At 43.5% G+C, this 25,840-nt stretch overlaps 1 protein-coding gene across 2 annotated transcripts in view; it reads right to left on the bottom strand.

Moving 5' to 3' along the window:
• Positions 1-3,683: 3,683 nt before the first annotated feature.
• Positions 3,684-25,840, bottom strand: part of ACTN2 (actinin alpha 2) — a 74,849-nt gene continuing 52,692 nt past the window's right edge. For both annotated transcript variants that reach the window (XM_001097795.5, XM_015127016.3), the window contains exons 11-21: positions 24,187-24,334; positions 22,452-22,602; positions 18,741-18,849; positions 17,248-17,388; positions 14,882-15,064; positions 12,461-12,595; positions 11,361-11,540; positions 10,346-10,492; positions 6,935-7,000; positions 5,543-5,701; positions 3,684-4,253 (exon numbers count right to left, since the gene is read on the bottom strand). In XM_001097795.5, coding sequence (XP_001097795.1) covers positions 4,095-4,253; positions 5,543-5,701; positions 6,935-7,000; positions 10,346-10,492; positions 11,361-11,540; positions 12,461-12,595; positions 14,882-15,064; positions 17,248-17,388; positions 18,741-18,849; positions 22,452-22,602; positions 24,187-24,334 — 1,578 coding nt within the window. In that variant the 3' untranslated portion in view covers positions 3,684-4,094. The remainder of the gene's footprint in view (positions 4,254-5,542; positions 5,702-6,934; positions 7,001-10,345; positions 10,493-11,360; positions 11,541-12,460; positions 12,596-14,881; positions 15,065-17,247; positions 17,389-18,740; positions 18,850-22,451; positions 22,603-24,186; positions 24,335-25,840) is intronic.

Genomic DNA, 25,840 nt, shown 5'->3' on the forward strand with positions numbered 1-25,840 from the left:
CCAGCCGTTTCTGTGCCTCACTTTCCTCCCTCAGTCCCCAAGTCCTCTCATGCGGCGGCACCAGAGCTGCTCTGTACCTGTTCTGATTCAGGGGCTGCCCAAGCCACAAACTGTTCTTTGTTCAACTCAACTCTGTTAAATGTGTCTGAAGTTGTTCTTTTAACAAGACCATGGCGACTGGTTTTCCTCTATCTGATATACATCCAAGATGTAAGTATCTTATAAAAGATATATCTTAAAAGACATATGTAAGATATATATAAAATCTTATATATTTTATAAGATATATATCTTATATAAGATATCTCATATTGGTATTTTTATATCTGCCACTGTGGTTTCTTGTAAGTTCCCAGCCATGCAAAAGGATTTGCGAGTACGCCTTGGTGCACTCCCAGGCACTCCATCCATTTTACAACAGGGAGGTCTGCACTGCTAGGGAGCTAACTCCTAAAAGACTTAAATCCCACGGGGGCATTCATGGCCAGGGGTCACTGACAAATCGCAACTCCCAGCACCTTAAAAAGAAAGAATAACAGTCTGTCAGTTGCTTAAGGATTGAGTTATTAATGAAGGAATCTAAAAAGGAAAAACAATGCTGTCTTCTCTGCTGACTCCACCTGAAAGATGAAAATGCCTCAGAGCAGTATAATTATTGTGTAGGCTCCAGGGAACCTGAAAGAGCTCAAGGACACAGCGGGAACACTCTGTCTTCTTGTCAAATAATCCAGGGAAGCTGTGGGTGAATCTCTGCAACTTCTGAAAATACATGTTTCTGACTCCGTATCACTTAGCTTTATTTCCTTTCATATGAAGGCTGGAAAGAGCTCATTTCCAGCTTATCTCCATGAACATAGAAGAATCTGGTGTACAGCAGGAAAGAATACCAAGTCAAATGCTCTAATTTAAAACTCAGTATGGCAAGCGTTTCTTATCAACCAGATGGCACAAGGGTTTGCCTGGCCATTTGTATTGCTCAACTATTAACCCTGCCAGTAAGGTCTTCTCTAACCGTTTTAGACTTTTTTCTTTTTTTTTTTTTTTTTTTTTTTGAGATGGAGTCTTGCTCTGTCGCCCAGGCTGGAGTGCAGTGGCGCGATCTCGGCTCACCACAAACCTCCACCTCCTGGGTTCAAGTGATTCTCCTGCCTCAGCCTCCTGAGTAGCTGGGACTACAGGCGCCCGCCACCATGTAGGGCTAATTTTTGTATTTTTAGTAGAGACGGGGTTTCACCATGTTGGCCAGGATGTTCTCGATCTCTTGCCCTCTTGATCCGCCCGCCTTGTCCTCCCAATGTGCTGGGATTACAGGTGTGAGCCACCGCGCCCGGCCGTTTTAGACTTCCTGATTCCTAATGACCTTTTCTTTGCCTCTAATCCACGGGTTCTCAGTGGGGGGTTATTAGAACTTCCATGGAGTTTTAAAAAACTACAGATGTCCAAGTCTTAACCTAGACCTTCACAGCTTGACACTCTAGGATTAGGGCTGAGTATGCATACATTTTAGTAAATATTTACTGAGGATTCTGAAGTGATCTCTTGGTTAAAAATTCCTTCCTAATCTATTCACCACTGAATTTTTTTTTTTTTTTTTGAGATAGAGTTTCATGCTTGTCGCCCAGGCTGATAGTGCAATGGCTCCATCTCAGCTCACTGCAATCTCCACCTCTTGGGTTCAAGTGATTCTCCTGCCTCAGCTGCCAAGTAGCTGGGATTACAGGCACGTGACCAAACCCAGTTAATTTTTGTATTTTTAGTAGAGATGGGTTTTCGCCATGTTGGCCAGGCTGGTCTTGAACTCCTGACCTCAGGTGATCCACCCACCTTGGCCTCCCAAAGTACTGGGATTACAGACGTGTGTCACCATGCCCGGGCCATCCATCATTCACTTCTAAATGGTTCATTGTTAATTCTCCATCTTATGTTCACCCTCCACCCAATAAGCCAGTCTCTAATTCTTTAAGGGAGGCAAATGCTAATCCAATGACTGTTTTTAATTCTCATGGAACCTTTAAGTGAGGAATTTTGTTTGTAGTTAACCAAAGTAATGGTTATTTTTTGAAATAACAAAAATAGGGATTCTTTTTTCTTTTATAAATTAAGTTTAATTTAGAAACTTATAAACTTTTTAATTTTTGAGCATCCAGCTTCAGAAATAAAAATAATAATGCCTAAAATGAGAGTATAAACATGTTTATTGTTTCTCAGAGTTTACTTCCTTTCTTCATTTATTAGCAGATAGAAAGTACTGATCTGCTCTCTTGCTGAAGGTTGTAAAGAAATTAAAAGTTTAGGTAGATGAGTTACCCACACCCATCCTAAAACATCACAGATCCCCCTAATAGCCTCAAAGGAAGCACAACTTTCTGGCTTTTCTATAGAGTTTATGGCTGGGATATAGCACCTGCTTGAAATAAAATAGAGTCAGAGTTCATCTAAACCACCCCAAAAGTGTTTGGCATTAAACTCAAGGATTCAAATATTTCAGGAATCTGGAAACTACCAACTACTTAATAATGAAGCAAATTAAGTGAAATTCATAAAGGTTGAAGGTTCTAAATGGCCCAGTGTAGGAAAAAGAGTCAAGCTGTCAGACAGCTTGGAATGGAAATATCACATTTCCAGCTGCTGGTGGAAATCTATAAAAATCTGAGCAACAGACTGTAGGTAACAGGCATGTTACTGCTTCTCTAGTAATGCTTTAATTGCTGTTTGCAACTGTTTTTGTTTGTTTGTAATCCATTTCCTAATCATTAAGGACTCAGATATAAAAATAATTCCTGCTTTATTCTCTACAAGCTGTCAACAGGATGGAAAAACAGAGGGGGGAATTATAGCCTACAGCAGTATGAGCAAAAAGGAAGAATGAACATTCAGTGGATCAAGATGTGCGAGCGGGAGTGCATGTAGCATCCTGTGTCATGGAGCAGGCCTTTAGACACAGAACCAGACATGGGACTTGTTAGGATACACTCTCGAATCCCAGGGCTGAACACACACTGCACACTAGCTATAACATTTAGTTATTCCTACTACCCAAAACATACGTAAAGCTTCCGCAGAGAAAGAACTCACCTCCACTGCTGCTGAGAATCAGTCCTTTCCTACGATAACTCTGGCTTCTCCTTACCAGGTCATAAAACGAGAGGCATAATGAAGTCCTGATTGGAGAGCTAGAAGGATACTGGTATCTGACTTGCCTTGTGATGAACCACTACTACAGAAAACTGCTTATTTAAAAACAGAGCACGTTCATATGGTCATCTCTTGAGAACCTGTACTAATAAGCTCCAACAAAAAGCATGGGAACCTGGAATCAATAAATAATCCTAAAAACCTCATTTAACCTAGTGACTGCATCCTTCCCTCTGGCAATTAAACTGACTTCCATGTTTCCTTAGGTCTCTACTCTGGAGGATAAGAGAAGCAGCAAAAATCACTGACTGAGTTGACCATCCAGCCCTAAATAATGAAGAGATGACCATAAACTCTATTTTAAAAATGGTAAGTGCCAAAAAATCTTTTTGATAGTCTTTTTAATCCCTGGCAGTTCCATCTCACAATTAATTAAATTCATTTGAAGACACAATAGTAATCTTTGGATAAGCATGAAAATAAAACATTAGAATCCCAAATATACTCCCCTAGGGGCAATCACATAAGCATATTAGAGATAAATGAAATTTTTTACAAATAGCAAACCTTTATTTACCAATTTGTGGATTCCCCCCACCCCGTCTTAAATCTTGGGTATTTTGTATTTTCACATTTTTCACTTTCCTTCTGTCCCTAGATCCTCCTAATTTCCTACTACTCAAGTAATTTGTTCCGTTTAATCAAAGAAATCAACCTGATATTTCATTACATTTAGCTAAAAACTCAGAAATAAACCTATTTATGAAGCGCACTATGTCATATACTGTAGAAACTTCATTTTAGCCGTGTTATATTGCTGGCAATTACTGAACTACAAGAGGCTTTTTTCCCCCCTCTCTCTCCCAACTTAATAAAGCCTGTCAAAGTTTCCAGGAAACCAACTGTGACTGCTGCTTTTATTGCGTTCTGATGGGATCAGTGATTACAGAACCTCAGCGTCACAGATCGCTCTCTCCATAGAGCGCGGAGGAGAACGCGGTGTAATCCAGGGCGCCAGGCACACTGCCTGGGCCCGAGTAGGCGGGCATCCTCTTGATGCAGTACTGGGCCTGATCCGGGGGCAGCTCCCGACGCAGCTCCTCCGCCAGGATATATGGCTGGAAGAAAAATACACACGTGTTTGCAGTCAGTTGTAGAAAACACCACAACATAAATAGTCTTAATACTGACATATTTCTTGCATCTGTTTAATTTTTCAAAAGGACTAAAGAATAGGGAGTCTATTGGCATAGTAGTACCAGACAACTACCAGAAAGCCAAGTTGTACTTGTAGGAGTGTATCTAGAAGCTGGCCTGGCCAGCAGGAAGGGTGACATGCTTCATAAAGGCAAATGGAGCATTACTAGTACTTCTCAAACTGAGCCACAATGCAAGGATACATACTATGATCTGCATTTCATACCAGAAAAGATGAAGCTTTGCAAAAAAATGTTCAGTGGGAAATAGGACAATTCCAGCCAAATAGACTGGTTGGTGAAAGTCAAAGTAAATCACAAATATCACATTATAATTTATGTAATTATAGTTTGTATATTATATAATTTATAGTAGAAGTTTCTTAGTGGGGTTGGAGGAGCCACGGTTTATTACCTTCTAAGTCAGCTGGGCTCTTTCCCATCCACCCTCACCCCATAGGTAAATGATTCATTTTAAAGAAAACATTATTTTAAAAATAGTTGGTCTTATCCGATTTTTAAGGTAACAAATATGGCTCTGTCAATGTGTTTAACATGCTAACCTCCTTGTGGTAATGTTCATTATCTTCTCAGCCAGAAAACAGGGTAAAATAATCCTGTCCCAAATTGAATTTAGACATAGAGATGTTTTTATTGTTTGGGGGGTAAAATATGAAAATTCTGAACTGGCAATTAAACTCCTCCTGAAGGTCTAGGCTACATGTAATGAAAAGTTTGCCAATTTTTTACTGACTGAACAGCTATATTTAACTTTGCTCCATGATTTTGCTGGGCACAAAGTCAGGGTTATTGATCCTTGGGAGAACGTACCCAGTTTTATAACATCTAAATTGCATGGTTTCTTCTTTCTGAGTCACAGTCACCAAACTAGAATGTAAAATGGGGGTTGAACCAGTAACACACACACACACACACACACACACACAAACATAAAAGTACAAACACACTACTGTCCCTTCTATAAAAATTCAATGCAAGGCCAAGCACGAATGCCAGCAATGGCGTGTCTGTTCCCTCTGTGCTGAGCGCCCCATTGTTGTGTATCTACCTGCTGCTTTCTGAAATCAGTGCCAATGTTGTATAAAATACACTGGTATAAAAATGGTTTTTATTTACAACACTGTTGCCTTTTCTGTTAGAATGACGTAATGGACTCCTGCTAAAGCAGAAGCAAATCTGTGAATGCAGACCTTATCAGAAGCCAGGATCCGGAAGGAGGCGATGACCTGCTCGGCGGTATCCGTGTCGGCCGTCTCTCTAGTCATGAAGTCGATGAAGGATTGGAAGGTGACAGTACCTTGCCCATTGGGATCTACCAGGGTCATGATGCGGGCAAATTCGGCTTCACCCTGGGGCAAAGTGCAAAGAAACATGTACTCGAACGGTACGCAGCTCTCAACAGAGCCGTTCTCATTCTTTCCCTAGTGACACGCCAATTCTTTTATGTCTGAAAATTGAAGTTTGACCTGTGTTTCCCTTCAGTCTTTGGACGAGACTCCCCTTCAGGGTGACTTAGGTTTACTGCTACCAAATAATTTTAAAAGTTGCTGGAGCTTCAAACCAGAAGCTTGTAAATGTCAGAATTCTTTCCTCTCTGGGCCCCACTGCTAGCCTTCATGGGTCACAGAATGTAATTATGGAAGAGTAGGTCAAAGCCAGAGCTGAACCCTTTTCTCAGATTAGAACTAGGAAAGCGATGCTGCCAAATTGAAGGCAGCTCAGAACACGGCTGTCACGACTGTAGGTTACAGTCCCGAAGAGAATCGAGGCAGGCCAGGTTAAAAGTACCCATTAACGGGTAACAGAGAAGCACTGGATATTCTAGGACTATTCCAGCCCAGAGGAAATGTAAGTTTATCTTGGCTGATTTATGACTAAACCTTTTTTACCTTTCAACATATTAGAGGAAAAGGCACTTCAAAAATCATCAGGATGCTACTAAAAGCCACTGAAGTGTACACTTTAAATGGGTAAACCACAGTACGTGAGTTATATCTCAGTAAAGCTGTTTAAAAAAATCAAAAAGCCTATGTTCTCATCTCCTTCACTAGAAAAAATCATCTGACCAATTATTGAATAAAAAGAAATGCTTTGGTTCTGTGACTTTTTTTTTTTTTTTTTTTTTGACAGAGTTTCACTCTTGTCGCCCAGGCCGGAGTGCAGTGGTGCAATCTCAGCTCACTGCAACCTCCGCCTCCCAGGTTCAAGTCATTCTCCTGCCTCAACCTCTTGAGTAGCTGGGATTACAGGCACCCAACACCATGGCTGGCTAATTTTTGTATTTTTAGTAGAGATGAGGTTTCACCATGTTGGTCAGGCTGGTCTCAAATCCCTGACCTCAGGTGATCCACCCGCCTCGGCCTCCCAAAGTGCTGGGATTACAAGCGTGAGCCACTGTGCCAGGCCCCGTGACTTTATTTTTATATAGCAACAGTGAGACCTTCAAAAAATCTTATCCTATATAATGAAAATGAACCAATCCCAAATGCACTACCTTGGTTTGAGCTTATAATCTTCTATAATAGAAATCCAAACTCAATAAAATATCAAATCTTAGTACACAATTTCAACTTCTGTCTTACCAGGTCATAACCCATGGAAATCAGGCAGGCTCTGAAATCCTCATGATCCATCAGGCCATTCTTCCTCTGTTGGCAAAAACAAAGGACAGAGCAGGTGAGCACAGAGCAAGACGGGCAACACTACTTGACCAACTGAACAAAGATCTGGTAAGAGAAGCGCTTCGAGCTCTGCCAAGGTCATAAATGTCACCACTGACTTGCAAGAAGGATGGAGCCAGCACAAGGATGTTACAAACTAGTGTCTTAAAAATCAAAAAGAGGGGAGAGGAGGGTAAAGACCAGACAAAAACGAAAGGAGACCACACACTCAAGAAAATAGCAAAAGGAACCAGTTGAGAGCTCACTACTGCCACCTACTGATGACAGAACATATTGTAAATGTTCTAAGAAATGACGATGCTCTCAATGATCCCAGGTTGTCATCGTTTGTAAAATTCCTGCAGAGATGAGCACATTCCTAGAGCTCCAACACCTAAAAAGCAACTACTCTTAGGCCCTTGGGCCAGGACGCAGTGGCCCCTATGTGTGGCAAGGTCAGCTGCTCCCAAAAATCCAATGAGAGTCTACACAGAGTAGTGTGCAAGAAGGGGTCCACAGGGACAAGTTTCCCAGCTGAGAAAGGCCAGGTCAGGACAAACTGCGACCCAACTCTACAGAAACAGGGGTGTCAATGCAAAGCCCTGCATGTGACGTGAAGCACACAGCTGTGCTGAAGATTCCCTGGAGGGTTTTGAAGGGATGGCTAATGTTTCAGCATCAGTACACACTTAGAGAAGAAAACACTGGTTATTGGCCATATGAATTATTAAATAGAAGGCTATTTTCTGTTGTTTGCGCTTGACCATGAAACAGCCAGTCCCAAAAGCTAATGTCAGAAGTTCTTTTTTCCTATGAATAAGAGACTTTATGTGTCTGTCCTCACACCCATGTACTCTGCCCTCAGTCACCGCCAGATTCCTCAGCAGCATTCTCTGAAGTGATGCTTCCCACCTTGACCCGATTCTCCTCCACTTTCTCTAATGCTCCTCCTCTGGCTCATCTGCCTCCCATAAATGTAGTAGTTCCCTAAGATCTGGGCCTTCTCTCTTCTTACTCTCCAGACTCTTGCTGGACAGGGCCATTATACGGTGACTCCTGCAGGCTTCAGCCCAAAACTCTAGACCTGGACCCCTCCTGCTTTTGCAATAGCTGAGTCCCACTTCTCCCATGTCTTCACGGTTTGAACTTTCCATCTCACCCTCTCCCTTAGCCCCCAAATCCTGTTGTTCGCCTCTGTCAGATTTGTCTCAATCTCAGATCTACCTCTTTTCTTTTCTTCATTCCCACCGCTCCTATCCCTCAGCCCTGAAGTTCATGTTCCTTCTCTCTCACTTTTCCAAACAGACTCGGGTCTGACCCTCTGCTAACTTTCTCATCTTTTCTCCTTCCCTTCTGTCTATCCTTCATCTTAAATGTGCTGTCTGGCACATTTTTTTTTTTTTTTTTTTTTTGCAGCACAGCTCTGGTCGTGTTACACCTATGCTGTAACACCTTCTCTAATTCTCTGATGCCCACGAAGAATCCCTCAATTCACAGCCTCTGTGCCCCCTGCCATGCCTATCTTTACCATTTAATGAAAAGACGAAGCCAAGTGGATCCGTATCCCTGACACGACACCCCTTCCCACTACACAGTAAGCGAACTATTTTCCCCAGAAGACAAAGAATCATGTTTAATTTGAACAAACTTCTAAACATGGCATGTTCTGCACTGTACTCCTTGGACTTTTGTTGCAAAAGACTGTTGGATTCAAATCAATGTGCTTTCTTCCTCTAACGCAGCCCCAGTGAATGAGAGTGTCTTTCAATAAGAGATGGTTGTGTGCCGGGATGAAGAGCCATCATTTCCCTCCTTGGAAGAAAAATGACTTGGGCTTTACTGAATGCAGTTAGGTCAAACCAAAGCACGTTTCTGCGCAAGGAAGGTGTGCTAAAACTATAAGAACGTCAGTATCCATCTCTGTGTATAATTTTTCACTAATGCCTGGCTCTGAACCCTCTAACAGGCCCAAATCTGACTGGTCTATCTAGCCCAGAGGCATTTTAGGAACCACTGAAGGACATTTGCAAATCATAACAGGGCTCCATACAAAGTAATGGTACATCCCTTTTAGTGATCTTTAAGAATTGGAACGTAGCTAGGCGCGGTGGCTCACGCCTGTAATCCCAGCACTTTGGGAGGCTGAGGCAGGCGGATCACCTGAGGTCAAGAATTCGAGACCAGCCTTGCCAACATAGTAAAACCCTGTTTCTACTAAAAATACAAAAAATTAGCTTGGCATGGTGGTGCATGCCTACTTGGGAGACTGAGGCAGGAGAATCGCTTGAACCCGGGAGATGGAGGCTGCAGTAAGCTGAGATCGCACCATTGCACTGTAGCCTGGGCACCAAAAGCACAACTCCGTCTCAAAAAAAAAAAAGGCCAGGTGTGGTGGCTCACGCCTGTAATCCTAGCACTTTGGGAGGCCGAGGTGGGTGGATCATGAGGTCAGGAGATCGAGACCACCCTGCCTAACATGGTGAAACCCTGTCCCTACTAAAAAAAATACAAAAATTAGCTGGCGTGGTGGCGGGTACCTGCAGTCCCAGCTACTCAGGAGGCTAAGGCAGGAGAATCACTTGAACCCAGGGGGAGGAGGTTGCAGTGACCCGAGATTGTGCCACTGCACTCCAGCCTGGTGACAGAGCGAGACTCCATCTCATTAAAAAGAAAAAAAAAAAAGAATTAGAGTGTAGCCTTAATAGTCACTCACTTTCAGCCACAGGATTAGTAAATAGTATTTTCTCATAAAGAATTGGTTTTACTCGATATTACTCAAATCAAAACACAAGATAATATTTTAAAAGCAGCACTTATCTTTTTATATGCCTTTACTATGAAAATTATCACCATTTTGTTGGTGCATGTCCTTAAAAGAGATCATGTGTCAATTTTGTTAATTAAAAAAGAAAACTGAGTTGTGTATGTTGAAAGAACAGGTTAAATTATGACCAGACGCTTTTCCTAAACAGTTGCTTAGGAAAAGCGTATCAGAGTTTTGTATTTAAGTCTTTACAAGATGACCTAAAGCCAACAGTCAGATTTTGTGAAAAATACACTTTGACTTAGAACAAATGAGCTTTGATGTCAACTAGAAATGCATTCTTATTAAGCGATCTGCATGAAACAGCACACAAACCTGGACTTTGTGTCACCTTGAGCATCAGAGCTTAGAACACTTAGTTTTGGTGGCGATTTTCTTTTGTCATAAACAATCCTGTTTCCCTGTAAATGTTGGGGAGCCTTAAGACTTAACCCGAGAGCACGCATATTATTTCAGATGCATTGTTTAATGTCCCCAGTATTGCCCTTCAAGTAAGTAGAGAGTGGTACCCTGTCAAAGTGGTTGAAGGAGGCTCTGAACTCATTCATCTGCTCCTGGGTGATGCCCTTCGCATCTCTCGTCAGGATCTGAGTCTCCACCTCATTGATGGTTCTGGCGATGGTTGTCAGCAGCAGCTCCCATCCAACACGTATGTGCTATTGAGGGAAATGGGGAAAGATCAGTTCCAGGTCTTTCCAGCATGTCAACGCTGCCTCTTACTTTCATAACTGCACAGCCGACTCAAAGGGCTTCCTAAGCAAGGCTCAGGATCGCCTTCCCTGCACTAGAAAAAAAATTCTACTTTGTCATCTGTTGCAAGATTCTGCAGTGAGAAGTACTTACAAGTACTTACAGCTTTCTAACAGTGGCAGCGGACACTCTGTAGGATATGCTCTATCACCAGGGTTCTAATGGTGGCAGCGGGCACTCTGTAGTATATGCTCTGTCACCAGGGTTCTAACGGTGGCAGCAGGCACTCTGTAGGATATGCTCTATCACCAGGGTTCTAACAGTGGCAGCAGACACTCCGTAGGATATGTTCTATCCCCAGGGTTCTAACGGTGGCAGCGGACACTCTGTAGGATATACTCTTATCACCAGGGTTCTAACGGTGACAGAAGGCACTCTGTAGGATATACTCTTGTCACTAAAAATATTTTCCCATTTACCAAGTAACAGGATGAGCCCTGAGTTATACCTCCGGGCTCCCAGAGAGATCAGTTTGGGCCTAACTGGTGGAAATGCAACAGTCCAGCTTCTGGCACTCACCTTGAAGAAGTGTAGCGAATTTATGGTGGTGATAATAATAATGATAACGTTACTGTCGGGAATATCATATAGTTCTCGATATAGCTCACGAAGCATTTCCACAAATAGTGACTGGAAAGGCTTAAAGATCCCTAACTTTCATACTTGTAGGTCTTAGCAGGAACAAAGAAGGACACGTGCATGAAGAAAGCACCCTGGGGAGGTGGCGTGGTCCCCGTGAGAAGCGAGCGGCGCACGCGTGCCTGGCTGCCGTACCTCCATCGTGTAGTTGGTGTGCTTGTTGTCAAAGACAAGGGCCTCCTGGATGAGCTGATGGTCTCCCTCCAGCTTGTCGATGTTGTTCTTGTAGTTGATGATGTTGTGCTCGTACTGCTTCAGCTGATTCATCTGGTCCTCCAGGGCTCCTGTGATCTGGATGGAGCTCCGGGCAATCTCCTGAGGGAGGCGAGTGAGCGAGTAGACAGAAACAAAGTGAAGTGCCCTCTAAGGGAGCTCGGTGCGAGGCGCCGTTCCAGACCCTGCATCGGGTGCTGGGCCAGCGTCAGGCAGTGGCCGGTGTCACGCGGCTCACTTTTCTCAGTGAGCATCATAGAACAAAACAAGGTCTAGTTCCAGTCTGTCTAGAGAATGGGAAAAAAGTCAACCAAGATCCAAAACAGAGAGGCAAGAGGGGTTAGAGCTGAGTCCTGTCGGCTTCTTGCCACGGGGGGGAAATGCCGTCGGGCAGAGCCGCCCTGCTCTGGAGGAGGCTGGGGGTGGGCTGCATGGGTGGAGCTGCCGGACAGATTTAAGACCTACAAGATGCTTCCTCCATCAGAATTTCTTATATTTTTAGATGGTCTCCCCTTAAAGAAAAAAGTCAATATTTTAACACCAAAAGGGTGGTGGGGCAAGAAATACGTGGGTCAATAAATGTCTCCTGGCTGTTCTTGATGATCAAAGGACAACAGTGTTATTTAAAGACCACTGTCCCTCAAATGTTCTGAAAATGCAAAGCATTTGTGGGCCTTCACGTGTCCTCCTTGTAGGGATAGACGGTTTGAAGTCTAGGCCCTGCAAAGGCCAAAAACTGAGAAAAAGCCCTGTCACCGTTTTTAGTGAGAGAATAAACAGAACCTAGCAAGACCCCACTCTCCTTCCTTGAGTGCCCGCTTCCTGCATTTGGTATTGTGCCCCGGTCTGCACACTGTCCCCAACAGCCAGGGGCTGAAAGATAAACCTGGGGTGATAACAGAACGGTGCTCCCACCTGATTGAGTGGGTGGCTGGAAACCACAGCATGTGCGGTGTCACTGCTGCGTGGCTAAGGGACTTATCGCAGGGCTTGTGAACAGCGCCTGGGAGGGCATGGCTTACCTCCATCTTGTTCTGGATCCAGGGCCCAATGGCATTGGCTTGTGCAGCAAACTGGCGCCTCAGACGCTCGTTAGCATGCTGGCGAGCCAGCTCCTCCTGCAGGGACTGATCGCGGATGGGCACGAGTTGCTTCACCTGTCAGGGCCCAAGGACAACAAGGGTTAGAGGCCAGCTGTGGTCTCACAGGAATGACCACAGAATGTGGGACTAGTTCAAGGGGTGGGGGTGGGAATGGAGAAGGAGAAAGGAACAGAGGAGGGTGTGGGGGGAAGGAAGAGGGAGGATAGGGAGGAGGAGTCCCTACTCTAAGGACTAGAGGATGAGCTTGATTTAGCTTTGACTGCCATCTAGTGCCACCAAGTGCCTGCTGAAAGACAGGATGAGGTGGAGGGTATTTAACAGCCTGCAATAGGAGCAGCGACCATTCCCCTCCAGCCAGAGGCTCTCGGCCTGCTGCCCAACCAAGTCAGGGCCAGGTCCAGAGTACAGAGGATTTGTGAACTTGGATGAAGGGAACACTGACATGTCTATATTCACCATCACAAATTAAACTTTAGCACTCTCTTTGTTTATGAATGATGTGGACAGCAAATCTGCAGCAGTATTTAGCAGTCCCTGTGATCTTATCACAACAGAAATCACAGACATTCTATACTAACGTTACAGTTATGCCTGCCTCTTGCAATAAATATCACGTACACTCTGCACTACTCCAAAATTATTAGACCTGCTGTTAGATCTTGGTTTTAAATGTGTTCATAAAGAAGCACATACATTACAATAACTTTAGAGATATTTGAATAACTACATTTCAATATAATTTGTTTCCTTTGTAATATTAAATATTTTCATAAATTTACAAACATTATTATCAGAGGAATCCACAGGCTTCCCCAGACTGCCAGAGGAGTTCATGACACCAAAATGTGAAGAGCCCGCGCTGGGTTCATGAGTTCGATTCTTATACCATGCTGGCCCACAGAAGAGTATACACCTGGTCTGCTTCCTTTCTGTTCCATTTGTGAGTTACATTTTAATACTATGCCTCCATTATCTTTCAATAAATGGAAAAGAAAAAAGCTACTTCAAAAATCTTTCTTTGTGTCATCTGCAAAACTGCTACTAAAAGCATTATTATTGTCTTTTTTTTTTAAACAAAAATCCATTTGCTTTATAACTTACTGATGGGAGAAAAGTTTGTCTCACTTTAAAAAATGATATATTTCTACCCAGGCGTGGTGGCTCACATCCGTAATCCCAGCACTTTGGGAGGCCAAGGCAGGTGGATCACCTGAGGTCAGGAGTTTGAGACCAGCCTGGCCAGCATAGTGAAACCCCATCTCTATGAAAAATATAAAAAATTAGCCAGGCGTGGTGGCGGGTGCCTGTAATCCCAGTTACTAGAGAGGCTGAGACAGGAAAATCGCTTGAACCCAGGAGGCAGAACTCAGCGATGAGCTGAGATTGTACCTCTGCATTCTAGCCTGGGCGACAGAGTGAGACTCTGTCTCAAAAAAATGAACATAATAAAAATGAAAACTAAAAAATGATATATTTCCTTTTTTTCCCCCCTACGAAAACTACTTAACTCAGTTTGCTTCCTTTCTGTTTTTGGGTGTTTGTTAGGAAGACCAGAGCTAAATTTAAAGCTCAGATGTGCTAATTAACCACTGTCTCTCAGATGAATACTCTCCTCTTCCTCATACCTGTTTTTGTCTTTTGCACTGTTTGTAACTATCTTGCTGCATGTGTGTTTTTATAGTAAAAGCCACTTCAGACCAATGTGGTGGACTTATTCCTCAAAAACTATGATTGGCATACTGAGATGACTGACTGTGCTATAATTTCAACCATGAAAAGAAATGTCTCAATCTTAAAAATGAGGCAAAAGGGCTCAAATTATCCCATTTGGACCATAATTACATTTGTCGATAGCTGCCCCAAATTTAAAAGGCAGCAAGTTAGTATGAATACTTTCATTGCCAAGATGTAATTTTCTAAGCAATTTTTCTGCATTTAAAATTCACACACATCTGGGACATGTCTATATCATATTCTAAAAATTCTTTTAAAAAGTACTATCAGTACTTGTAAGCAAGTTTTGAACCAAATTTCCAGTTGGGGCTTTAAAAACCATTTCCTTTATGGCATTAGGGTCATAACCTATAGCGGCTGCGTCAACATTTGTAAGATGTTCCTTAAGTAAAATAATCTCTGCTTTCTTTCCCCACAAACTGCAGAAGCTGCTGCAGGGTCCTTAAGAGTTTATCACATTTGGCCTGTGAAATCTGGGATAAAGGAAAATCCTGATCGTGACGCAAAATGAGGCTGTCACCCTAAGTCCCCGAGGCGTTAACTTCCTCCTTCAACTTCAGCTTCGAGAATGCCCCCTGGTCCCACACCAGGCCCTCAGCCACCCACCTTGTCCCACTTGGTCCGGAGCTCATCCATGGTGACAGTGCTGTACGGGTTGCTGGAGCTGATTCTGATACTGTAGCTCTGAATCACCTTCTCCACCTCGTTCTGGATGGCCATGATGGACTGCCGCTCTCCGTCCGCCTCGGGCAGCGTGGCCTTGAACTGCTCATGCGCAGTGATCAAACTCTACACCCGAGACACAAGAGGAGAAAAACAGTGTGGCTTGAGTGTTAATTTCATAGGCTTCCATATTCCTTTCTGCACACAAGTAAATGCCTTGTTAATTGCAAGAACCTCTGGAGAAAAACACATTCTGAATGCTTTAGAAAAAACTCTTTAGGTACACAGAAGTCAAGTTCCTGGAAAATGGAAAAAGGATATCACGATGACTATTAATTTGATTGATGGCTACTCACCCAGAGTCTTTTAAAAATCTTTTTTTTTTTTTAATCAGTTTTCCTTTCACTGTTTTCGATCACCAGCTACTGTTTAGGTCTTTCTTATTTTCTGCTGATGAGCAGAACTTAACTTAGCGGCACTTCCTTTTTTTTTTTTTTTTCGAGACAGGGTCTCGCTAGGTCACTCAGGCTGGAGTGCCGTGGCACAATCATGGCTCACTGTAGCCTTGAACACTTGGGCTCAAGTAATCCTCCTGCCTCAGTCTCCTGAGTAGCTGGGACTATAGGGTATACATCACCATGCCTGGCTAATTTTTTTCTTTTTATTTTTTGTGGAGACAGGGTCTCATTATGTTGCCCAGGTTGGTCTCAAACTCCTGGTCTCAAGTGATCCTCCCCGCCTGGGCCTCCCAAAGTGTTGGGATTACAGGTGTGAGCCACCACGCTCAGCCCTTAGATGCCCTTTCTAATGGCCAGTGTTACCTCTGTAGTCCTACAAAAGCATCTGACATTTGCTACTGTTATCCCTAAAGAAAACCAGAAAGTACATCCCTACTCCTCAAAAAGAAAAGGCCACAGAAACTAACTCTTCCCAGAAACCACTCTAAAGAGCCATTTATCAAACCTATTCTTTGACCCGAACATGAGCAGCCCTGCAAATTCAGCTGCTCAAAGACCTCACTGCCTCCTGGAGCACCTTTGAGTGTGAAGCTACTGTTCTCTTTAGGTGCAGCAACAGATCAGTTGCCAACAGAGTTTTGACAAAGAGTGTGACTTCCAAGGCGTGCTTAGAGGTCTCACTTATTCCACAAATAAACGATTTTAGACTGTCGGCCTGTGCTTAAGAGTGCATGCAGGAAACACCATCAGAGCCTCTTTCAAAAGGCAACTCCAATGTTCATGGAAGCACTCTCTTTCCCCTGACATGCACGCGTAAACCCTTCTAGACGGCTCCTGGTAGGAGGTGTGGTTTCAAATGCCAACCTTCAGGATTTCCCTTCTACTTGGATTCTTTCTGATGACATATCTATTTTATAGAAAAAAAAAAGTAAAAAAAGTATTTTCTCTTTTTATTCTATTATACATCAAATTCACTGTACAAATTCTCTAAATAAATTATGTCCTGGCTAACTGAGATTAACTTTCCTCCCTAACATCACCACTTAGAAGCTTTGTTTATGGTTCTGAAGTTCCAGAAAAAACTATACGCAGAACATTTTGGATTGGTGGTAGGCAAAAGGTAGGTGCTGATTTGTGGCTTCTTATGGTTTACAATCTGCCACCCACTCTGAAGATCTAAATAAACAGTAATATGCACACATCTGCAAAGTAGTTAACTCAGCAGCTAGTACACTTAGAACTTTTTCATGAGTAACTCCAAGTACACATGTTTATTTTGCTCAATGATTCAGCATTTGTTGTTGTTGTTGTTGTTGAGACAGGGTCTCACTCTGTCACCCAGGCTGGAATCTAGTGGCGCGATCTCGGCTCACTGCAACTTCTGCCTCCCAGGTTCAAGCGATCCTCCCACCTCGGCCTCCCCGGTAGCTGGGACTCCAGGCGTGCGCCACCACACCTGGCTAATTTTTTTGTATTTTTTGTAGAGACGGGGTTTTGCCACATTGGCCAAGCTGGTCTCGAACTCCTGAGCTCAAGCAATCCACCCGCCTTGGCCTCCCCAAGTGCTGGAATTACAAGCATGAGCCACTGTGCCCAGCCTCAGTATTCTTTTTTAAAGAACACAGCTTTTGAGACATATTCACCATTACTTGATTGATGTTAACGGGTTTGCAACACAGAGTAGTAAACACATTTTTAAGCTAAGGTTCAAGGGTAATTTGGGCTTTCTAGCCACATTTGTTAATTTTTTTTTTTTAAGGAAAGAAAATGAGAAACCAAATAACAGAACTCTAAGTTTAAATGACAACTCACTTCTAATGCACAGGGCATACACAGCTGGGGTTCCATTACCTGGATCTCCTCAATGCTGTGGACAATGAACATATCTTGCAGATCCTCCATAGCGCCCTCCATCCAATTGTTGAAAGGAGCAGCCCGCTTGGCAAACTCCAGGTGAAGCTGATCAATGGTTTCTAGCAATTTCTCCATTCTCTGAAGAATAAAGAGAAGCAAGCATTATCATAGACTAATGAATAAATTCACTGAAAGTGTAAGTATGCATTCCCTAACAACAGACTATTCTCTGACATTCTGTTAAGCATATTAGCATGTGTCTACACAAGATTACCTGATGCTCAAACGATTAGGCTGAGCCCTGCAGGTCTCTGAGGTGCCTTCTGAATCAAAGAAGGATTTAATAACATCCAGAGCAGCCTCATTTGTAAAGTGTCTAAAGTACTTCACTACATGCTACTTTTCTGAAAACTGAGACTCCACATACGGCCTACTCTAACTTGCTTTCAGCTAAAAAAGGACTTTGTAAGAGGACCTGATTCCCTAACTGTGCCAGATTAGCAGGAAATGCAAGGGCATCTTCCACGTTTTAGAGTCAACACGTGCAGAGAAGTGTGCCTTTCCCAAAGTCACCTGCCTAGTGGAGAGAGAAGGGACTACAGAAGGGAATTTGAGAATTCATGTTCTCAAATCCTCAGTCAGGATTTAACACAGATCAGCTCTTGCCTTTCTGGGCATATGAAGGCACAAGGTCTCAAGCAGCAGGATGATCCTGCATTTGTTCCCACGGCAGACAAGCGGGGGCAGAAGGGGAACGCGTCTCCACAGCTTTCAGCCTTCCATAATGAGGTTCATTTTTCCCCTCCTGTTCTAAAACATTTTGCGCTGTCTCTGTTACATGTCTGCTCTTTTCTCTCTCTCGACATCTCTTTCTTTAAGCAGATATGTCACAGCCATTTGGCATTTGGGGAGCTTAATATTGCGTTATCTCAAAAGTGTCATCAGAGTCAAGGAGAAAAGACTCGGGGAACTGATAAACTGCTTATTTCCTTCACGCAGGAGATGTCTTCCATGGTTAAAGACAATAAGGGGCAGTTCGACACCAGCTACCCACTGTGTCTTACACTTAGATGAGGCCAAATTCATCCCAATTCTGTTTCCCATCAATTTACTCACTTCAACATTTGGTTCCATCTTCCCTTTGCACATCTCTGATTTCCTGACTCACTCACAGCTCAATTTACTCAGGCAGAAGGACTTTTGGAAATGTACTGTCACTGCCCGATACCAAGTAGATTTATGCAGTAATCTCATCGCCCCTGGATTTTTTTAAACTGAAAAATATACTTTGCTGCTGTCTGGACAAATTACAGCACAAAGCTCCCAACTTCCCATTTCCCTCTTTCTTCCCTTTTCATGTTTTCTTTAGAGGTTCCTTTCACTAGACAACCTGTTTCATGCCATAGAGAAACGGACGACGAATACCAGTGATTTCATTAAAGAGCTTCTATTAAAAGATTTCGTGTCAACAAGTGGCTTCAAGACTTCACCTCTAGGGCTTCTCTCCTCTTCTGAGTAAGTGTTCCCAGTCGGTCCCACTGGTCACAAATTTTCTGGCACCGATCGTTGACATTGACAGCGTCGTGATAGTCCAGTTCACTATTAAAAGTGAAAATAAATAAAGATTAACTTTTCCAGATGATGAGAGAAAATGAACATGGGCTAAAAAAGAAAAACAACAGGGAAGTTTAAAAACAAACAAAACCATCTGAAATGTATCCACATGGACATAGAGTGCGGGCTGATAGACAGTGGAGGCTCAGAAGGGTGAGGGGCTGGGAGGGCAGGTGGATGATGAAAAATGACTTAGGGTAATTTCATACGATGTATGTTATTTGGGTGATGGCTACCCTAAAAACCCTGACTTGGCCACATGTAGCAAAAATGCACTTCTATCCCCCCCAACATTTATACAAATAAAAAAATAATAAAATATAAAAATCTCATAGAGAACTGGGATGGTATTTCAGGGTTCTGTTAACTGTCATCACTGTAAACATCACTCTTCTCAGATAAATTACAAGAAGAATTCATAAAACTTTTGCTGGCCAACAGATTTCTAAACAGAGAGAACCGCTGTCTTCTTAATCCCGCAGGCTCCATTTATTTTCCCTTCCTTTTCTTGGAGAGGCCCCCAGACAGCATTATTTCTAAGTGGCAACATCCCTGTGGGTGAAGGTTGGATATCACTGTCTGACCTGGAAGACAGTCCTGTAGGCCAGGATGCAGCCACAGTGACTTGTGAGGGAGGAGTCAGCCTGCGCCACATTGTGTCCTTGGCTTCGCTAAAAGGGCACTTGGTCTCACCACTGGGTAGAGTATCAGGTCCAGAATTGCACCATGACTTTCTCTAACATAGAGGGATTTCTGAAATGGGGCCGAACTGAGCTCTTCCACTTAGAGACAGAGAGGTTCTGACTTATCTAATGCCACTAGTGTGACAAGCAAGAGCAAAATGATTTCTCACTAAATCCTTACTTTTCCTTGCCAGATCCATCTATGCATTCTACCTGGGATCTTTCTGTGCACACACTATTGAAGCAATTTTTTTTTTTTTTTTTTTAAGAGACAGCGTCTTGCTTTGTCACCCAAGCTGGAGTGCAGCGGGATGATCATATATTACTACAGCCTCAGACTCTTAGGCTCAAGTGATCCTCCTGTCTTAGCCTCCCAAGTAGCTGGGACTACAGGCATGTTCCAGTACACCCGGCTCTTTTAAAAAAAATTTTAGAGATGGAGTCTTGCTGTGTTTCCAGGCTGGTCTCAAACTCCTGGCCTCAAACTCCTGGCCTCAAGCAGTCCTCCCTCCTCAGCCTCCCAAAGTACAGGGATTATGGGTATGAGCTACTGCATTCAACCTAAAGCAAATTCTTAACTAGAAGCTTAACCCAGTACCTCCAGAGATAACAAGTTTGAATCCTGTACAAAACTTAATCATCTTTTTCATTCAGATATAAATCAAGAACTATGGAAGTTTAAAGACATCTTTGGGAGGCTTCTTCAAAAACAGTCCAGGATTAGACAACTTTTGAAAAGTCCCCTTCTACCCTACCAAATCCATTTCCTTAAAGCTTAAGTTCGTTTACTTCTTTTTTAACCTTAAATTAAGGCAGTGGTTGTTCGCTGCTTTTCATCCTTTGAATAACACTAATTTGTGCTTACTGAATGTTCTTGTTTCTGTTACTGAATAAAGGGGATGCACATGGTTACTATCTGAGTATTTTTCCAGTGGATAAGAAGCTCCCTATCACCTGATTAAAGCTTGTCCAGTTCTCAAGAGCAAACAGCAGCTTTCTACATACAAATACTCCTCACTAGACCAAGGTCGACTAAGATTCTTGTCTTACTTGTTATAACCAAAAAAACAAAACCAACCAAAACACACCAGCAGTTTGCACAACCCTGAATATAAAATGAGAAGGCTATGGATTTTCAGACATTAAAGAGAAGAAAGACTTCTCCAGAAACAAAAACGTAGGAATCCTTCTCTTGTTTCATGACGGAGACAACAATGCTCACCCATCCAGGGATACTTTTAGGGCAGAGTCTCTCTCTCTTCCTCTAATTCGTAAGCAATGGTTCTATACATACATGCTTTCAGGGAGTTAGGGTTTGCATAACTATGCATAACTATTGTTTGTGTACTTTGAGAACAGCACAAAAAGTTTGATTTATTATTGAAGGACAGGTCAAAATGGAAAAGGATGTTAATAACAATAAGATGAGCACATACTTGAGTTCTATGTGTGGTTAATCTCTAACCTGTGTGAAGACAAAGGCACTGGGGATGGCAGGAATAATAATAATATACAATTATTACTTAAATTTTATGGGCAACACTTAAAGCCATTCCAAATTGCTCATGAAAGCTATTATGGAGCACTAAAGAGCTTGAGTTCCTTTTCATCCCTTTATTTCACTTGTACCTGTTACTGAGCAATGAAAAAGCCAATGTTCAAGAAGCATGGGAAATAAGACCATCTACAGGCTATGAATATAGTGCACGAAGTGGATATAAAGATCACAAAAAAGAGTTTATATGGGCAAGACTGAAACACAGGATCTCTTTTAAAAGGCCCCATCTGCTAATTTTCTCCAGTCAAAAGTGAGGAACATTGCAGTTTTAAAACGTAATATACTGAAATAAATTTTTATTATTTAATTTTTGAAGTTACCATTATGTGACTGGCTCTAAACACTCTACAGATGTATCAGTGATCATAATGGTGGGGAAAGTAGTAGGGAATAAAATGTCGTCTTTATTACAAGGGAAAAGGACCTGAAGGAAGCTCAGAAACATGGCATGGAGGCTCCTCTCCCCGAGGGCAGCAGCGCCCCAAGGCTCACACTACACAAAGTGGGAACTGAGAACACTCACTCCGTGCTAAATCCAGCCTAGGCTCAATTGTCGTGTTAGTTCTTCTCATAAAACCAAACGCATGAAAGTGAAACAGCACTTATGGGATGATAAAGCAAAGTGGGGCCCTGACGTCTCTTCTCCACATGTGCGGCAGTGCCCTTGGTTTTGTTTTTTGTTTTTTTTTTTTTTTGAGACGAGTCTCGCTCTGTCACCCAGGCTGGAGTGCAGTGGCGCGATCTCGGCTCACTGCAAGCTCCGCCTCCCGGGTTCCCGCCATTCTCCTGCCTCAGCCTCCCGAGTAGCTGGGATTACAGGCACTCACCACCGTGCCCGGCTAATTTTTTTGTATTTTTAGTAGAGATGGGGTTTCACCGTGTTAGCCAGGATGGTTTGATCTCCTGACCTCGTGACCCACCCGCCTCGGCCTCCCAAAGTGCTGGGATTATAGGCGTGAGCCACCGCGCCCGGCCAGTGCCCTCTGTTTTGTGTTCGTTTTATGTTGATTTCAGGACAGGCTGTATTCCGCCTCTTGCACCTGGCCTGGGTGAGGCCGCCTTCCCATAGCTTTCCGGGCCCCACGTTCCAGACTTATTTCTCATCTTCCTGGAAGCGGAGCTGCTTGTGCTGGGGGCAGGGGTGCCGCTGGATGGGAGGACATAGGATTCTACCACAAGCTAAGAACCAATATCTGTTTCTACATTTAAACAAGGAGAATCCCTGCACAGAGTGCCTCCAGCCGGGTTCCCTCTGCGTTTAGTCAGGAAAGGCAAGGCAGGCCTTCCTCTCCCCTCTCTGTGGAATCCCCGGGGCTCCCAGGAGGACCGACGGCATCTGCACGTACTTGAGCTCCTGCGCGATGGCTGCGATCTGCTCCACGCGGTCCTGGTGCGCTGCCAGGTCGCTCTCGAACGCCTCGTGCTTCCGCAGCAGAGCCCGCACCTCTGTCAGCGATGCCGACTCGTAATCCTTCTGCAGCAAGATCTGCTCTTTGCCTGCAAAGGTGGTAGCAAGAAAGTATGAATATGCTGAGGCCACAGCGGCTTCCTCGGGCCAGCCACGTTCTCAGGGAGCGTCGAGATTCCAAAGAACCAAGAGAAGGGGACAGAGAGGGGGCAGGACTGAAGACGCAGGCCAGGGTTGTGATGGAATTCAGGCTGCTACCTGCTAAGGATGCCCCAGTCCCTCTCAGTTTTGAAAGCTAGTGTCTCCAAATATAGGGGGAAGGAGAGCGTGCTGAGTGCATTTTAAGAAAAAAAGCAAATTTGTAGTCATCATTCTAAGTCACAAGTATCTGATTTTCCTGCATGATCCTCAGTTAAGTTAGTCATTATTCACTCCCAAGAGCTACTGGGGATGCTTAGATAAAACCCCTGTGCTCAACTTGTCTACCCATGAGTTCCACCCCACCCTAGTTCCTTTCATTTGAAAGCTATACTGTGTGTGCTTAAATGGAGTCTGTGCTTTCTTTTCCTGATAATAAATATTAGAAATTTTCCTCCCTGACCCTCCACTAATATTTTCCCATATAAATATTTCTCAAATCCAGCAACTGCTGTGATCACGACTGGATCCACATTTATCCCCTGGCTAACAACCTTTAAGAACTCTATGAAATCGGAAGTGGAAAGCAAATGTTCATATATTTAATGATGATGATGTACTGCTTACTGTGTACTAGACGCTACTCTAAATGCTTTCTAAATACGAACTCATTAAATCTTCATAGAAACCCTATGAGGGAGGTATTACTGTGATTCCCATTTTGAAGAGGACATTGAGGCCCTGCGAGATTAAGAAGTCATCCGGGGCACAGAGCTGCTATGCATCAGAGCCATGCCTCCAACCCACCTTGCTCCAGCTTCCTTGCTTGTAACTACCTGTCTATGAAATATTAAAAATCAAGCAACAATAAAAGCAAAAACCATATAATGACGAAAAATCTCCCAAATCTCAAAACAGATTATTATGTGATGGGGAAAATGCTTTATTCTTCTGCCTTGGCAAGGACTATTTAGTCCAGGAGACAGTTAAAAAAAAAAAAAAATGTTAGGGCCATATTCTTATGGCTATGGAGACCGGCATGTGTGTAAGGCCTGAAAAAAGTAGATGAATGCAAGTGAAATAAGCAAGTTAGACTACAGACGATATCTTGCATCCTTCCTCCCAGATTTTCTACATAAGATATTATGTTGCTCTATGGCATTTAATATACATTCTACTGGCAGAAGCTAGTGGTTGGCCCAGGGCTATCTGACCACCAGTTAGGGAATGAATGGATACTTGTGGAATCAAATAGAAAACACAGAAGGAGGCCAGGCCTTATGCAGGTAGGTTTGTAAAGAACACATTTTAGGTGCCATTTTGGAAAGAAATAGATTATCTGCTTGATTAGAAACTAAATTTTCATGCCTACCTCTTAAATTTGGCACTGAGACAGGAGCAGAGAAAGGTGATGACACCTACCTTTAGTGTCACAGACATTAGGCATAGTTAGTAAGGGCACATCATGGCTCTGATGTGTTGAGCATGGCTCAACTCTGGTTTTTCAAAATCCAATCTGACTCCTGTCTACTTACCATAAGCCCAAGTCTCGTGGGTTGAGGCCTTTTGCCTGAACTTCTCAGCCAGGTGTTCCAAGCGCTCCAGTCTCCGAATCTCATTGAGCAACCACTCCTCGTAACCCTTCTCAGCCTGCTCCAGCCTCTGCCAGGCACCAGCAATATCCTGGGATGGTTGGAAGCCAAGGGAAGCGAATGTGTAACAAGCACCTTCGTTACATTCTGAACTCTAAGGCTTCTTCTATAAATCTCCTCCACTACATGACTGATGGTGTTTTCCTTCTGTTTTCTTTTCCTTCCTTACCCCTCACCCCAATAACCATTCAATTATTTGGCTTCCAAATGTCTTAATTATAATTCACTGGGATCTTTTAAGATGAACATAGTTATCAGTTATCCTGACACTTCTCCAGATGGGGACAAAGACGCAGAGGGCTGACAATTTCTGGCTACAAGAAGATAAAGCCTCAGGATGGCTCAATTCAAAACTCTTTTATTATGATTATTTTTATTTTTTAAGAGGTGGAGTCTCGCTATGTTGCTGTTCTTTAAGTCTTAGGCTCTGGCAATCCTTCCACCTCGGCCTCCCCCACAGCCAGGATTACAGGCATGTGCCACTACACCCGGCTTCCAAAACAACTCTTATTCAGTGACTAGGGTGAACTGTCCAGCCACCCAGCCATCAACCACTAATTTCTGGGCATCTAGCATGTAGCAGGCACTAGTGAGAAACTCTGTAAGGGTAAACACCACCTCTAAAGTTCCCCATTCCCATGCAGCTTCCATGGTGGGGTGGGGAGAGGGACAATCATTAAGTACTTAAGCAATTTCATTTCGGAAAGTGATAAACGAAATGCTGTAAGGGGAAAAAAAGCACGGTCAAGGGATACTGCCAGCCCTGCTTGTCAGGGTGGTCCCTGTGGCAGGTTACTTAGAGAAGACCCCTCTGAGAAGGGGGCATCTGAACTGAGTCCTCAATGACAGAAAAAGCCAGTGATGTGACGAAGTAGGAAACGAGGGCTCCTGGGCAAGGGAAAAACTCGAATGCCCAAGAGGGCATGTGCTCTGCGTGCGGGAAGGATGGCAGGCAGGGTGGTGTGGCAGCAGTGGAGTGAGTCAGGGCAGAGTGAGAGATGCGTTTGGCAATCATGCAGACTCTTATAGGCCAGGATAATGAACCTGGATTTTACTCTAAATACTTTGGGGAGTCACTGGAGGGTTTTGAGAACAAAGGAGATGAGATCTGATTCATATTGTTAAAAGATGACAGAGGCTGACGTATGGGGGATGAATTTTAAGAGGCAAAAGAAAAAGAACCAGTCAGGAGTTACTTGCAGGGTCCAAGGAGAGAGAATGGTGGCTTAGCATACACCAGTGGCTGTGGAGGTAAAGAGAAGGGGATTAAGAGCGTTTACTTAAGATGTAGTCTGGAAGAAGAGCCAATGGGACTGGCTGAAGAACTGGATGTAAGAAAGTGACAGAAAGGGAAGAATCAAGGATGAACCCTGGGTTTGGGGGTTAGCAACTTAGAGGACAGTGATAGAATTTACTAGGATCGAGGAAACTGGGAGGAACTCTTTTGGATATGTTTGATTTAATATGCTATAATATATCCAGGTGGATATATTGGCCAGGAACTTGGGGAAAAGTCAGAGCTGGAAATGTAAAATTT

This window comes from Macaca mulatta, chromosome 1, assembly GCF_049350105.2.
Source record: "Macaca mulatta isolate MMU2019108-1 chromosome 1, T2T-MMU8v2.0, whole genome shotgun sequence".
Lineage (NCBI taxonomy): Eukaryota > Metazoa > Chordata > Mammalia > Primates > Cercopithecidae > Macaca > Macaca mulatta.